The following is a 16,413-nucleotide window of genomic DNA, read 5'->3' as shown; positions in this document are numbered from 1 at the left end:
TTTTTAAACCATGTGCCAATATTACACTACTACATACATGTACCCATAAAGACGGCCACAAACGTTTTATTGTACCTCAACCCACTTTTCTTGCTAATACTATTTTGCATGTCTTGACACCTTTGTACACATGTACTTTTTTTTTAAAGTTTGTTTTGTTTAATGACACCACTAGAGCACATTGATTTTTAAGTCATCGGCTATTGGATGTCAAACTCTTGATAATTCAAAAACATAGTTCTAGGTACAAATTCCATTTGTCTGTAACCTACATGCATATACCTATACAGGGTATGCAATTGAGATTTTTTTTTAACTGGCCAATCTGGCCACTCACAGCAACATTTTGACTCACCCGTACAACTTTTGAATGGCTCTCGCCCGAATTTCATAAAAAAAAACACCTTACTTAAATTGCATTTTAAAAACATGTTATCATATCATACAAACAATAATAACAACACAAAAGAAGGAAACAGAACTTGTTTTAGTTTTATTACAAACTGTCGTAATTAAATTGTAATTATTATGTTGTCACGGGGCCCACATAATCAAATATTTGAAATGTTTGACCAAGGCTCGGTCTTGAAATGAATAAGGTGCTTTTATGGTTGTATGACGAGGAATTAAAAAAATACTAAGCTGAAAGCAATCTATGATGACATCGTTCACAGTGACGATTGGGTGTTTGGTATAGTAGACTCGGTATATTCCATAAGAAACGAAAATGTTCCAACACAATGTAACTTCGGAAAACCTCAGGCTCGTAAACAAAATCTTTTTGTGAAATATAGCGTACCGGAATGTGGCGAGTTGTTCCGATTGTAACTAAAAATGGAAAGTAAAGATGGACATGGCCGAGGTGTTCCGATTGAACCTATGAATGCATTTACGTGGCCAAAGTTTTCCGAATACATAATCAAAACCGGCCGAGGCATTCTAAATGGTTTTAGACTGTTCGATAGACTGGGAAAGTGGTCGCTATTATGTCCTATATGGGCTTGGTTGTGCAGATACTAATAAAAAACCAGATGAAAACAATAAATAAAAAATAACTGTCCGATCTCTTACAAACATTAGTTATTTGTGTTTTGATACATAATACAATATGCGGAAATTTTCGGTTGCCAAGCGGGCGACATGTGATACGGTTTTGACCTGGCCAATGCTATTTTGACTTGCCACGGGCAATCGGGCAACCGTAAAATGCACACCCTGCCTATACGTAATCTATATCAGTCACTTTCTGTGGAAATGGGTTGAGATTTCTTTCATGTGTCTTCCACACACATGCACGTATCCGACCACACTATGCATTGTAGATCACTTATACGGATTACAAACAAACTGTGGAATTTACACCTCAGAAGAAAGAAATGATAGAAATGTTTTATTTAACGACGCACTCAACACATTTTATTTACGGTTATATGGTGTCAGACATATGGTTAAGGGCCACACAGATAGACACTGGCTGGAACGGGAAATAGCCCAATGGGCCCACCGACGGGGATCGATCCCAGATCGATCGCACATCAAGTGAATGCTTTACCACTGGGCTACGTCCCGCCCCACACCTCAAAAGAAACCCACTGGAGTTCTCCATTAGCAAAGGATCTTTCATATGCACTTTTATACATTCCCAGTATAATAGCTGATACTCACATAGTATTAAAATATATATATGAAAAACATATTTTAAAACTGACATCAGTAAGAAATTTCTTTTTCGTCATTTCCATATTGTATATATAGATACTAGTTTTTAAATAAAAATTGAATTAATACAAAAGCACATCATATGTGACCAGTTATACTTCAACAGCATTAGCATTGTATTTAAAAAAACTACGTTCTTATAATTAATAAGGTAATTAGTCACCAACATGTTTTCAGCACACACAGAAAGCGTAGTCATTCGGCTTTGTTCGTATTTTCTGTAATAACTGGAAACAATGGAAAATTATGTGGGCTTTGTGATAAGGAAAATACAGTTTTACAGCAAGCAGCTGTAACATAGAAAAAAGGCTGATAAAACAGTGGAAGGAAAACTAATTGTATGGAACATACTTTTTATTGATTCCACTAACGGCAAACAGGTTCTCGCTTTTCTAAAAACTCTCGTGGAAAGCCACGTGCTGTTGTAAATTGTGACATCTTTGAAACGAACAAATCAATGGAAAGGGCCTTCATGTTGTACAGTCTGCCACATGGTACTTAAAATCAATACAAGGCTATGTATTTTGAGTAATACTACAGAAAACCCCCCAAATTCTACCAACTAAAAAAAAAAAATGCATTACCATATTATTTGAATTTCTGCCACCATCTGATTAGCAACATTAAAAATAATGCAATTATCTTATGCCAGTGAGAAATAAATGCATTAGCAGTGCTCACCCTGCCCATTGCAGGGCTTCTAGATTATGGCAACACAACTCCCATGGCTAGTGATATTCAATGTTGGGCAAGTACATAACTAATATTGCCATGCCCGATGGCTAGGGAATTTTTGTAAGTCAAATGTTGCTGTTAATTCTTTTTTTGTAAATATGAATATCCTGTCCCCACTCCATCCCCAATGTTAGAATTTATAATCTATATCTCCCTTTTTAGGTGACATATCTGATTATTACTATTATTTTGTAAAATTGTATAAACTTAAACTAAAGTAGGGCTAATGAATTTTTCATAATGGCTAATAAATTTTTTAAATCACTGATTCCATGGCTAGTGGATTTTATAAAAATTCCAAAAGCCCTCACCATTGTCAAATAAGCCATTTGATAATTTTTATACAAAGTGGCTATAACATCTAGTATTTGGATGATAAAATGTTCTTTAATATAACCACTTTTTGAATAATTTTCAAGGAAAGTATACTACAAATGTAAAAATTGGCCCAAACAAAATTCTTTCCAGTGTAAACCCTGCATTTGGAAATAAAAAAGAAAGAAAGAAGTGTTTTATTTAACGACACACTCAACACATTTTATTTACGGTTATATGGTGTCAGACATATGGTTAAGGACCACACAGATTTTGAGAGGAAACCCGCTGTCGCCACTACATGGGCTACTCTTCTGATTAGCAGCAAGGGATCTTTTATTTGCGCTTCCCACAGGCAGGATAGCACAAACCATGGCCTTTGTTGAACCAATTATGGATCACTGGTCGGTGCAAGTGGTTTACACCTACCCATTGAGCCTTGTGGAGCACTCATTCAGGGTTTGGAGTCGGTATCTGGATTAAAAATCCCATGCCTCGACTGAGATCCGAACCCAGTACCTACCAGCCTGTAGACCGATGGCCTGCCATGACGCCACCGAGGCCGGTTTGGAAATAAAAAAGTCTGATGAAATGATTTTGATTACATGTGATATTATTTTTTTAATTTGTTGAATTTTAAAAAATATTTTTGATAAACCTATATAGTACTTTACAAATACTCCATTGATGATGTCTTTTGAACTGCTTGAGTTACATAACTTGCGGAGGTAATGCTAAGCGCCACCTATGTTACAAAGTAATATTGTGCTTATCTCCCCTGACTATACACTGATGAAGTCTTTTTATAGTAAAAAAAACAACAAAAAAACTTAACTATTTCCGTGCTTATATCCAATTAAGGTTCAAGCATGCTGTCCTGGGTACACACCTCAGCTATCTGGACTGTCTGTCCAGGTTAGTTGTTAGTGAGAGAGAAGAGAGTATAGTGGTCTTACACCTAACCAATGAGTCATTAAAACTCACTCTGGGCTGCAGCCCCTGTACCTACTAACCTTAAGACCTATGGCTTAACCATGACACCACAGAGGCCGCTTAAGGCAACCTATCACTCTAGCACTTTAATACTCCCTTGAGACTAGTTCAAGGAAAGTAACTTATCTCCTGTTAGCATAAGATTTTTTTGTTGATTTTTTAAAAGTACTACAAAAGGATTAAATATCAGTGCTCAATAAGGTAATATCCTATATGGCTCTCTATAATCTAAGTTAGAGGAGCAATTAGTAGCAACAACTCCCCGAATTAAAAAAAACTAAAAACAAATTCACAGCAAGGTCTACAATAGTATAAAAACTGTTACTCCCATTAGTCCTGTACGATTGTGTACAAATCCCAAGCTTACCGTGTCAAACACAGGATGGTGTCATCTAATGAGCAGGACTGAGATAGTGGATCTCAGTGTAAATATTCTCATAGGCTATTAACATGGGTGTTAGATGATTTACGTGCATGAAGCATGCAATGCTCGTTACACTTGTGATAGTCAATTACAAAGTAGTACATGGAATGTCATTTAAAGATTTGCGTCTGCATCCAATTGTTGTTGTGTACTGTTACTAAAATAGGAGGGGGTGTGGTGGTCATTTCAGACACAATGAATCAGTTTTAATTCCGGCTAAAGGACACTAAACATAATGAGTGTGTGTCTGTCTGTGTCTCTGTGTGTGTGTGTGGTGTGTGTGTGGTGTGTGTGTGTGTGTGTGTGTGGGGTGTGTGCTTGTGTGCACCATGTGTGTATGTGTGCACCATGTGTGTGTGATTGCTTGTGTGCACCATGTGTGTATGTGTGCACCATGTGTGTGCTTGTGTGCACCATGTGTGTGTGTGTGCACCATGTGTGTGCTTGTGTGCACCATGTGTGTGTGCTTGTGTGCACCATGTGTGTGTGCTTGTGTGCACCATGTGTGTGTGTGTGTGTTTTAGAATGAGGTATATGTGTCATCAACTTATCGATGAAATTACTTTTATACCCATTTGTGACATTATATTCTGGACTTTTATAATTTTCTAGTATATTTTGCTTACACACAGCTAATTAAATCATACTGATGTCCAAAAGAATCTTTACAAGGCTTGAAATTGTATTACAGAAAACCAACAAACGGTACGGTGGGATATGGACGTATCATGAAGTTCAACATCTAAATGTCACAACACACTTCGTGATACATGCAAAGAGTTTGTAATGTAATTTCTAAATTGTATTTTTTTCTGTTAACAATATTTATCAAATTATTCAAATTTTATGTACCCGTATGTAAAATTTCTTTTGGGATATATGTTTTTGGATGTCAGAATATGTTTTGTTCATTGGAAAAATACATGTTATTGTTTTTGCAAAATGTATAGTTTGAGGAGTTTGTAGGAGTACAAATACACCTCTGTTATTCATAAACAGGATGTTGAATCATAGCTTGTATTTTTTGTATAGGGTACACACCAGTCAATGTCACCTACATTTGACACAGAGGAATGAATTGATTCTAAATGATGTTCGACATTAGTTATAGTAGCATCTACCAATAAAATGCCATGTACACTATAAATTCACATTTTCTCAATAGAACACTAAAAAAAAAGTACTAAATATCTACAGTTAGAACTACTGAATTTGTGACCTAGTCTAGTGGAGGTTCCCATTTTATCAGTAGAACTCTGACAAAATAACTAAATATCAGCAGTCAGAGCTACATATAAAACCTAACTGAATTTCTCACAAAGTTCAGTGGAGGTTCCCAGTTTCTCAGTAAAACACTAACTAAAAGACTAAATATCTAGTCAACGCCACACACACATACACACACACTCACACGCACACACACTCACAAACATACACACACTCACTCGCACTCGCACACACACACAAAAACACACAGACACACACACAGAAACACACACACACACACACACACACACACAATGTAACAGTGAATTCCTCACCTAGTACACTAGAACTTCAAATATTTCTCAGTAGAACAATAACAAAATATCTACAGTTAGGAAATACATATAAATATAACCTAATAACGTGAATTTCTCACCAAGTCCAGTGGAAGTTCCCACTTTCTCTGTATAACACTAACAAAATGACTAGAAATATCTAGTTAGGAGCTACATATAAATATAACCTAATAACGTGAGATTTCTCACCAAGTCCAGTGGAAGTTCCCACTTTCTCTGTATAACACTAACAAAATGACTAGAAATATCTAGTTAGGAGCTACATATAAATATAACCTAATAACGTGAGATTTCTCACCAAGTCCAGTGGAAGTTCCCACTTTCTCTGTATAACACTAACAAAATGAATAGAAATATCTACAGTTAGGAGCTACATATAAATATAACCTAATAACGTGATATTTCTCACCAAGTCCAGTGGAGGTTCCTACTTTCTCTGTATAACACTAACAAAATGACTAAACATCTACACTTAAGAGCTACATATAAATATAACCTAATAACGTGAATTTCTCACCAAGTCCAGTGGAGGTTCCCACTTTCTGAGACAGCTGTGACAGCAGAACATGTCTCCGACCGGAGAGCCGTTTAATTCCTCTCTCAACATAACTGTACTCCCGACAGGGCAGCACGGCTGTACGGCCTGCATTACAGCGTTAATGCTGGGAAAACTGGGCTCCTCTCCCAGTTTCAGTTAGATCCACAATGTAGCACAGGGCGAACACCGATCACCCGACTTGCTTATTCCACACAGTGAATGAATATTTCAGGCTGGCCTTATTCACCCGCCAAACGCTGAACACAAACACACACAAACACATACAATGTACAGCCTTCCTTCCTTCCTTTTCCTAAAGCTGCAGTGGTGATCTGAACAGCCTTGCCCAACCCAGTACCAGCCTGCCCTTACTCACCCTTCGTTCACCCCACCCACGGCAATCCCTTTTTTCTCTTATGTATACAGGATCCAATTATCGCAGCATGAGTTAGCAATCGATATTTGGTCCAGTTGGTTGGAGTGTACAGGTATTGAAGATTTTCTGTCCTTTTTGGTTTTGAGACAAAAAAATTAAAATTAAAAGTTTTTCTAAGTCACAGTACTGTGAAGGGAGGGGAGGAGGGTTTATGCTGAACAAATAACTGCTTTAAATCACAATTAATAGGCCAGGATCCTTCATCCACGCAGTAGCTACGCCCACAGTTCATACCATGCTATGGTTCACTGATCACGGTTGTTAGGACATCTGATCACATGCAATGTCTATAATATATACACGTCCTTGTGCAAGTGTTATTTCCTAGTCCTCTCCTGATACAACATAAAATTTACATATACATAGGGAAAAAACAACAAAAACAAACTCTGAGGAGGCAAATTTGACATTCTTGGTAGTGAAAATATTTCATTTACAATGGAGAGAGAGAGAGAGAGAGATCTACTTGAGGTCAGTGGTGGGATTTTTCAGATGAAATGGCCTTTGTTCTCCGGTTATGAATTCAGTTCACACTCTAATTTCCCTCTCCGTGAGTCGACTTTTTATCATGGTTTACATCCTGCCGGTTATTTATTCAGTCTCCTACTCGGTGGGACTGCAGTAAAGCCCACTACAGAATTCCAAGTGTAGACTTCTACAAACTTCCATCCTACAATGGCTGCGTGCTCTGTATGACTGGTCTCATCAAAAGGGTCCACAAAGTTTAAAGTGTTTTTCAAATATTATATACGACATACTTTCAGAAAAATCAGGCATTTTGTTTTTAATTATCAATAAAAAAATTGTTTTTAAATTCATTACCATATTCTCTATTAGAATACAATGATGTTTGTGTTTGTCTTGTTTGTTCAAATATATAACATGTTTTGCATCCAGTTATGGAATGTTTATTTCCAATAAAGTTTTATATTTATCTTTGTCAGAGGTTCATTTACAGAACAAATTTACTTTATTAACCTTCTGAGTACTGCAGGCGAGATATCTCGCCCAACGTCACGTCACACTGTGCACTGTACACTGTATACAGTGCATTCCCCAATTCATACTTCCCGCCGTTTTGCACACGACACTCACCGGAAACGAAAATATAATAAAAGAAAAAAGATTTTTTTTCAAAATGGTGGCTTTTGTTTTGATTTTTTCAATTGAAAATACCTTGAAATTTTGAGTTCAAAAAGTGGTTTTCCGCAAGTATTTTCGCTTGACAACAATGGCGGCACGTCGCGATCATTTTCAGGAATCGATAGCTGATTGTGACAGCTAATTTAATAATAAATTTGATCATTTTACCAACAATGAAAATGACCAAATATTGCAATATGAATCGTAGTTCGGGTTTAAAAAAAAAATCTGGTCAGAAAACCACTGTTATCGAGAATAATGGACATAAATACTGGACAGCTGGCCACAAATGCCTGTAAGTAAACGCAATAATACTTACCGATTCATATATGAACTTTATTTCATGTATTTATAAAACATTTAAGTGAATATATGCGAGTAAAAATTATAAACTTGTACCCACTCAACGTGGTTTTTGTTAAAAATTAATCCAGTAGTCTAAAGGTTAAAATGTGAAGATATGATTCCTTTTTTCTTTTTCTTTTTTTTTTGGGGGGGAGAGGGGGTTTCCAATAAAGGAACTGTTAAAAGAATATACTTTTTTATGGTGCAACTGCATTCAACAGTTTTCTTATATGATGTAAAGCCAATATTATGTCACAGAAGAGGAAAATTATATTTAATTAATAGACAAATACACCCAGTATTTTGCCTATTACAGTTTTACGATACCAGTCTTAGCATAGCTTCAAAAATATATGGCCTGGAATTTTAACTGGACAAAATTTTATTTTAAATCACAAAAGTAAATGATAAATAATGAAGGCTAAATAATCAGTACTCAGCAGTAGGAACCCATCTGCATGGATAGTGTATCTGAAGTTTAATGTACATCATATATTAAAAACCCCACCTTGAAATACATGTAGGCCTACATATGACCCCTTTTTGGTAGACAGTCACACACATACTACACTGGGTGAGTGATCAGCGATAGGCTGTATGGAACATGAATGATGGCAAAGATTTGTGAAAAACTACTCCCTATTCATGAAAAACTACTTCCTAGTCATGAAAACTACTGCATAGTCATCACAAAAAACTACTCCCTAGTCATGAAAACTACTGCATAGTCATCACAAAAAACTACTCCCTAGTCATGAAAAACTACTGCCTAGTCATCACGAAAAACTACTCCCTAGTCATGAAAAACTACTCCCTAGTCATGAAAAACTACTCCCTAGTCATGAAAAACTACTGCCTAGTCACGAAAAACTACTGCCCAGTCATCATAAAAAAAACTATTCCCTAGTCATGAAAAATTACTCCCTAGTCATGAAAAACTACTGCCGCAGTCATGAAAAACTACTGCCTAGCCATCAAGAAAAACTACTCCCTAGTCATGAAAAATTATTCCCTTGGCTATACAAAGTACTTGGGTCATGGGGCCTAATTCACTAAAAAATTGCAACTTTTTGATCTTGCAGTGTAATATAAAAAAGACTTGCAAAAAGGATGCCATGTTGCTTAAATGAGAGCTTAAAAAGAGAGCTAGAGTTGTGAATTAGGTCCCAGATCTTGCTCACTACGTACTTTCTCCCTAGTCAAGAGTCTAGTGGTCAATGGGGAAGAGAATATGCACCTGGCATTGTAAACAGCTAGCCTGTAACCCGACTATTCCCACTTTATACAGGATCAGCTAAGGGTACGGGCCATACAATTTGGACTGGGGATGGACAATAGTATCTTTCAGCCGGAGGGTTATACTCTCACACCGTGTTACAATACACACAGACAATATAATACTGCCGAGGCCAACAGGTCTGGCCTTTCTGAATAATTTACACTTTATTGTTAAAAATTAAAGAGAAGTGGGAAATAAACAGTGAACAGATCTCAGATAGGAAAGGAAAGTAAGGTTTATTTTAACAACTCAACAGTTTTAAATCAAACCTGTTTAAGGATAAAAATTGATATAGATATGTTTATGCTTCACCAAAACCCCTCCACCCATAATAATAATAAATAAATAAATGTTAAAAATCTCAAAACAACTGGTAATACTGCAATCTTCAGAGGAAACCTGATGTATTTTTTTCAATCAGCACCAAAGTATCATTTATATACACACACTTACCACACAGGACAACACATAACAAAATCTTAGATATACCAGTTGTGGGACACTGGTTGGAATGGGAAAAACCTTAAGTAAAGAATGGGTCCACCGAGAGGTTTGATCCTTTGGACCCAAGCACCTCAAGCAAGCACTTTACCAACTGAGCTAGATTCTGCCCGCACCTCCGATGAGTGCTCTACTGACTGAGCGAGATCTTGCCCATAAACAGAGTGACTAATACACATGATAATGTATGGAGTCTGTGAAAGGATTTAATAGCCAAAAATAATGGCAATTGTGAACTGGGTAAATAAATGAGTTGTAGTCTGTAGGTTACCAGGTTGGTATTCACTTGTAATCTGTATGTACATGACAGGCCCATCCCAATTCTTGATGACAAAAATGTGACTTGTGTCCACCCCCTACCCCATCCCCTACTAGAGGCTGTGCACCCCACCCCAAATATATCCTGCATAAGTTAGAAAACACTCTGCTTATTTCACTGCCTAAAAGTGTAAACTTGCTAAATTTTATACATGTATCAATTATAGCTGATATCCCTATGTGTCTGTAGTGGAATTTTAAGGTACATGTAACGAGGCTCACGCAACAACCATGAGACAAATGACGACCTGTTTCGGTTACCATCCACACAGAGACCTAGTTCCAATAGCCAAAATATTGTCAGGGTTCGTACACTGGACCAAATTTCCGAAGCCTGTTTTTCTTAAACACAGGTGTTTAAGCATTGTAAATGTATGAAGTTACACAAACATTAACAGGCTTGGTAAATTCGGCCCATTATAATAAACAAAATTTCATTACTTTGCATAACCCCTCTTTTAAAGGAGTTAAAGGAGTTTCAAAAAAAATTCTGCTGCAAATATAAACACAATCTAATAATATTGCAATGTTTTGATTAAAAATTCCAATCTCTGGTTATTTTATTTTAAATGAGGGAAAAGGTTAATTATAAAACAGTTTTCATTTTCCACAACTTTTCATGACCCCCCCCCCCCCCCCCCCCCCACACACACACAAAATTCCTAGACTTTTCCAGCCTGGAAAATGACACATGCCACTTCTGTCACTTTCCAGAATTTTCACGACCTGTATGAACCCTGACCAACCAAATTTTATTCCTAGAATCAACACTGTGCATTGTAACAACCCAAACAGAGCCCCATTTTTTCTTTCTTTGAAGCACTACATGTACCACAAACCTTGCCAGAACCCAAAAGGAGCCCCGTTTCATTCCTAGCATTATGACAAACCTTGTCGGACATGCCTGAGTGTGTTTACCTATTCTAAGGCAATCTGTGTGGGCCGTGGGCCTAATCAAACCCCACAGTAAAATGGTGGGTCTGTTGAAAATACGTGAATGGGCTGGATGAAAGCAGTCTACCTGACTGAGTCCTAATTCCAACAGGTAACAAAACCCACACAGCTCCCTGGAGCTGGGCAATAGCTTTAGATGAAAGCAGCTTTACAAGACGCGTACTAGAAATCGCTTCTCGAGGTACCTGGATGTCTGGATATGTCGAATACCCAGTTTTACCGTCTACTTCAACAACTGTATACACGAGCATACACCCACTCTTTTTTAATATTTTAAGATCTCTTGTTTTGAATGAGGGTATTTTTTTTTAATTAAAAAGCAGGTCAAAGTTAAAGTTAAAAGTTTGTTTTGTCAATCACACCACTTAAATTTTTCCCATTAGTAGCAAGGGATCTTTTATATGCACCATATGACAGACAGGATAGCACATACCACAGTCTTTTATATATACAGTCATGGTAAACTGACTGGAACGACAAATGGGCCAACCGATAGAAGCAGGTCAAACCATTTGAAAATATTATGTTTTTGCATCCATTACCATAAAATTTTATCCTTTTAATCTATCTACTAAATTTGTTTTCAAGCAACATTTATTATATACAAGTTGTTTTCAACATTATTACATGTTGGTATGATTTTTCTGTTTTAAAAAATAGGTCAAACAATAACAAAACATTTCATTTTAGCATTCATTAACATTTATTTTTACAATCTCTCTGCTATATTTGTCTTCAAGCAATATTTTAAGCCAGTTGTTTTCAACATCATTACTACAGCGTCACACGGGTATGATTTTTTCACGTTATTATGCTTTATACGGTTTTAGTCTCTATGTTGTTTTTACATAACAGTCATAACATCCAGGTAATATCCTGCTATTTCTAATTTCTAGCCGAACTGAGAAAAAGAAAGCACTTACGATTTATTTTTGTGTGCATTTAACCGTGAATAGGGAAAACCAAAACATATTTTTTCACAGATGAATGCATAAAACCTTTTACTGTATTAAATGTTCGAGGTCAACTTGTAATTTTACTGACAGTAAGTTTCTTTGTTACCGATATTATGCACATACTACAATAAAAAAAGTCTGTCAACATTAATGTTAACTAGAAAGAAGTTTGACTGATTAACACCAATAAAAAATAAAAATAAATCAACATTTAGGAATATTTTAATATAGGTAGTCTATTCTTAAATATCAATTTTTTTTTTTTTACTAGTTTTAATAATCAATAAATGTGACCACTTTCTAGTTAAATCTTTTAATTTATATTCTTGCTGATCTGCAACGTGGCATTCTTACATACAACAGAATTTACAATGACTATCAAAAGAAAAAAAAAGAAAGAAATGTTTTATTTAACGATGCATTCAACACATTTTATTTACGGTTATATGGTGTCAGACATATGGTTAAGGACCACACAGATATTGAAGGAGAAAACCCACTGTCGCCACTTCATGGGCTACTCTTTTTGATTAGTAGCAAGGGATCTTTTATATGCACCATCCCATAGACAGGATAGCACATACTACGGCCTTTGACGTACCAGTTGTAGTGCACTGGCTGGAGTGAAAAAAAAAGCCCAAAAGGCCCACCAACTGGGATCGATACCAAACCAACCACGTATTAAGCAAGCACTTTACCACCTGGCTACGTACCACCCCAATGACTATCAATTATCAATGGAATATTCAGAGCTGTGTTCAGCCAGACTGAGCAGAAAAACATCCACTAGACTGATTTATGCGCTTCATGTCAAACCAAATGACCATTTCAGGAACCAGTCAAAATAGTTCGCAAACGTTAGCGAAAAACGGCTGGCCAACTTAGGGCAGGTTTAAAACAAGTCAGCCATATTGAAAATGTACAGGAAAAACTGTAAATTCCCAAACGCGCGTGCACTACTTTTTATAAACGAATTAAACCCTGAGATGTGTATGCTATTTTCTGAAGTGACAAAAAGTTTTTAAAAAGTAACATTCTCAGCGGGGCAACTGCCATCCCCACCCCACCACCCCTGGAGGGTATGGTCATATAAAGAAAAAATATGTATGATTAACTCTAAAACGTAAAATAAAATATGAAATGATAGTTTCTAAATGGTGAAGTTAAATATATGTATGATGAATTCTAAATGGTCAGCAGTATAACTATACCATCTTGGCAACTTTAACAACAATAAACCATTACCGTATTTTCCCATGTATTATGCGCACCGGTGTATAATGCGCACCCCCACTTTGAACGTTTATTCCAAGAAAAAAAACATGAACCACAATATAATGCGCACTGTTTTTTTAAACCACAAAATTGACAGTGAATGCAAGATGTACCACTTTCCCCGTCACCAAAATTAACGAAAAGCGAAAGAAGCGGTATATTCAAGAAACAAAACTTAAGTTAGGTATTTGAGTATATAGACCTACATGTCACATTAAACAAAGGCTAGTACTTGCGTACTTACATGTCACAGACTCACACGTGCATAAATCAAAACAAAGTTATATACCCCATACACTATATTTATTAATATATGAAAACAAAAATATAGCATATTTACATTTCAATCTCGTGGCTAATGTGAATACGCGAGATTTCTAAATTTATAATAGTGTGGTATATTTCCGGTTTGCCGGAAGTGACCGAATTAAATCTCATGGAAATTAAAAATATTTACGGTCCAGTTTTGTCATTTTTGTGCACTTTTTGGCGAGGTATAGATACTTTTGTAGATTTATTTTGCATTTATTACAACCATCACAAGTGAAAAGCGATTTTTAAGAGGGTTTTGGCGTTTCGTTGTAATGAACAGTCAATAACCAGTAAAGTACTGTAAACTACCGATCGGCGATTTTTCATGGGTGATCGCTGGACATTTTTAAAAGATATTTTTTCTATTGCTGTGTATAGTGCGCACCCCCATTTTTAACCTGTATTTTCTGGAAAAAAAGTGCGCATAATACACGGGAAAATACAGTATCCATACTATGGCTGGCAAGATTTTACCAGTGTAGCCATCCATGATGAATTCACATAACACTGCCTATACTTGGTCAACCATGACACTGCCAATCCCAAATTCCCCAGGCAGTATTCTTTTTGTCACGAACTAGTTATGTTCTGAACATGGTCAAAACACAGACATTACTAGTATATATGGACAAAATTTATACAAAATGTAAGTTGCAGCTTCATATACAACCACTGATAACATATTTTAGTTTATAATTTTTTTTTAATTTACATAAAATGTGGACAATAAAACAAGAGAACAAAGTTTAAGAATTAAATACATGAACAAAGTTTAAGAATTAAATACATGAAAAAATTCAGAACTTAGTAATCTTTAAAAAAAAAAAAAAAAAAATGAAAGGATTTTCCATGACCCAATTTCTTGCTTTAATCAGGCTTTTTTTCTTTAAAAAAAAAATAAAATCAATATTACAATTTTTGTTCTTTAAAAGTGAGTCAACGAGATCTTGTTTCCAGCCAGTAACCAGTAATTATTACAGGCTATTCTTGCAGGCCTCGAATTTGGCAAATATGAGGGTACAGCCATTTCGCCTCAACCGATTGAGATTTGTTTAGGGCATTATATGGCCAAAATGCAGGGCAACAAAGCAATCTTCAACAAGTGTATTAATATAACATAACAGCACCTATTAAAAATAAATAAGTGTTCATGTTTTTGTAATAATTTTCTTTTTGAGGAGTCGTGTTTGTGTATGATGACCAATTATTAACATGCGAAATAAGGCACAGCCAGTTTGGCTATAAGATTCTATTTAATTTTCAAGGCATTGGAGCATATTAACGAGGGTACTGCAGCAATTTGCCGCTGTTAATTTCGAACCGTAATGACCAATTATTAACATGCGAAATAAGGCACGGCCAGTCTGGCTATAAGATTCTATTTAATTTTCAAGGCACTGGAGCATATTAACGAGGATACTGCAGCAATTTGCGTCACGGCCGCCGTTAAATTCGAACCCTAATGACCAATTATTGACATGTGAAATAAGGCACGCCAGTCTGGCTATAAGATTCTATTTAATTTTCAAGGCACTGGAGCATATGACAAGGGTACTGCAACAATTTGCGTCACGGCCGCTGTTAAATTCGAACCCTGTTATTGTCGAAAAAAAATTATCCATCCCATTTCTGTTCTTTCTTTTTTTTCAATAGTTCATTCAATGTTGGTTACATGCTGTACCTTCGTGATTTGCTATTTGGGCTTTCATAACACCTCCCCTATCCCCAAAACCCAGGACAACATCATATTTCCAAGTTGCTTGGGTTACACCAAACAAAATATATAAATGCATCTGTGATCCGAAAATGTAGTGCTAATTTGCACAGGCACACCCAACCTGCCATATGGTTAACTGAGGACATCGCCTTGCTCTGAGAGATGCTGTCCCCAGATAACACACGACAATTGCGGGCAACCTGTTCCCACAGAACATACTGACAAGCCGTGAGGTAAATTTATATCCAATGGACACCTGCTCCGCTCTCAGACTCTCTGTGAGTTCAGTCCTCCCCACAACGAATTCAACTCCCTTCAGTATAATTACAGTGCTCAGTACACAGAAATGTGATCCACAGCAGGGCAAGGGATAAGAAGAATATCTAAATTAAAAGGATCTTTTTATCTTTTTTATATTATTATTTTAAATCTGTTTTGGGTTAAAAACCATACGAGCAAGAAAAAAGATTAAAGTGAATAAAAAATAAGCTTGAAAACAAGAAACAGGCTAAATAAATCTCCTTTTTAAAAATATATACAGTATGTTAAAACAACATCAATAAAGCTTGATGAAAATCCACAAACTGATTTGTAAATCTACTAAGCTTCAACAAAAGTAATATAAATATTGCACATTATATCTGACTAAACAAATTTTTTATAATTTTGCTTTTAATACATAATATAGTTTCCACTATACACTCTTGTATATACTGGGTAGAAAATGTTTTAAAGCACAAAGCAATTCATACTGGCCATCATCTAACTCAAATGAGGTCCTTATTGGGTTTAATTTCATTTTAAAATGTTCTGCCATAACCCTTAATATAATTTATGATACCTTTTCAGTCTAAAACTAAATCTATTAATTAACAAATTACAATTAATCAT

At 36.0% G+C, this 16,413-nt stretch overlaps 1 protein-coding gene across 3 annotated transcripts in view; it reads right to left on the bottom strand.

Moving 5' to 3' along the window:
- The window catches only part of LOC121383437 (E3 ubiquitin-protein ligase RNF38-like), an 85,856-nt gene that overhangs the window by 24,270 nt on the left and 45,173 nt on the right, over positions 1–16,413 (bottom strand). The window contains exon 1 of one of the 3 annotated variants that reach the window (XM_041513462.1): positions 6,266–7,060. The exons of the other annotated variants lie outside the window; for them this stretch is intronic. Within the exon in view, the coding sequence (XP_041369396.1) occupies positions 6,266–6,397 (132 nt within the window). The 5' untranslated portion in view covers positions 6,398–7,060. Of the gene's footprint in view, positions 1–6,265; positions 7,061–16,413 lie in introns of those variants that run through there. 3 annotated transcript variants of the gene reach the window in all.

This window comes from Gigantopelta aegis, chromosome 10 (assembly GCF_016097555.1).
Source record: "Gigantopelta aegis isolate Gae_Host chromosome 10, Gae_host_genome, whole genome shotgun sequence".
Taxonomy (NCBI): Eukaryota; Metazoa; Mollusca; class Gastropoda; order Neomphalida; family Peltospiridae; genus Gigantopelta; species Gigantopelta aegis.
The sequence above is the reverse complement of the archived record's forward strand: the minus strand, read 5'-3'. Positions and strand labels throughout refer to the sequence as shown.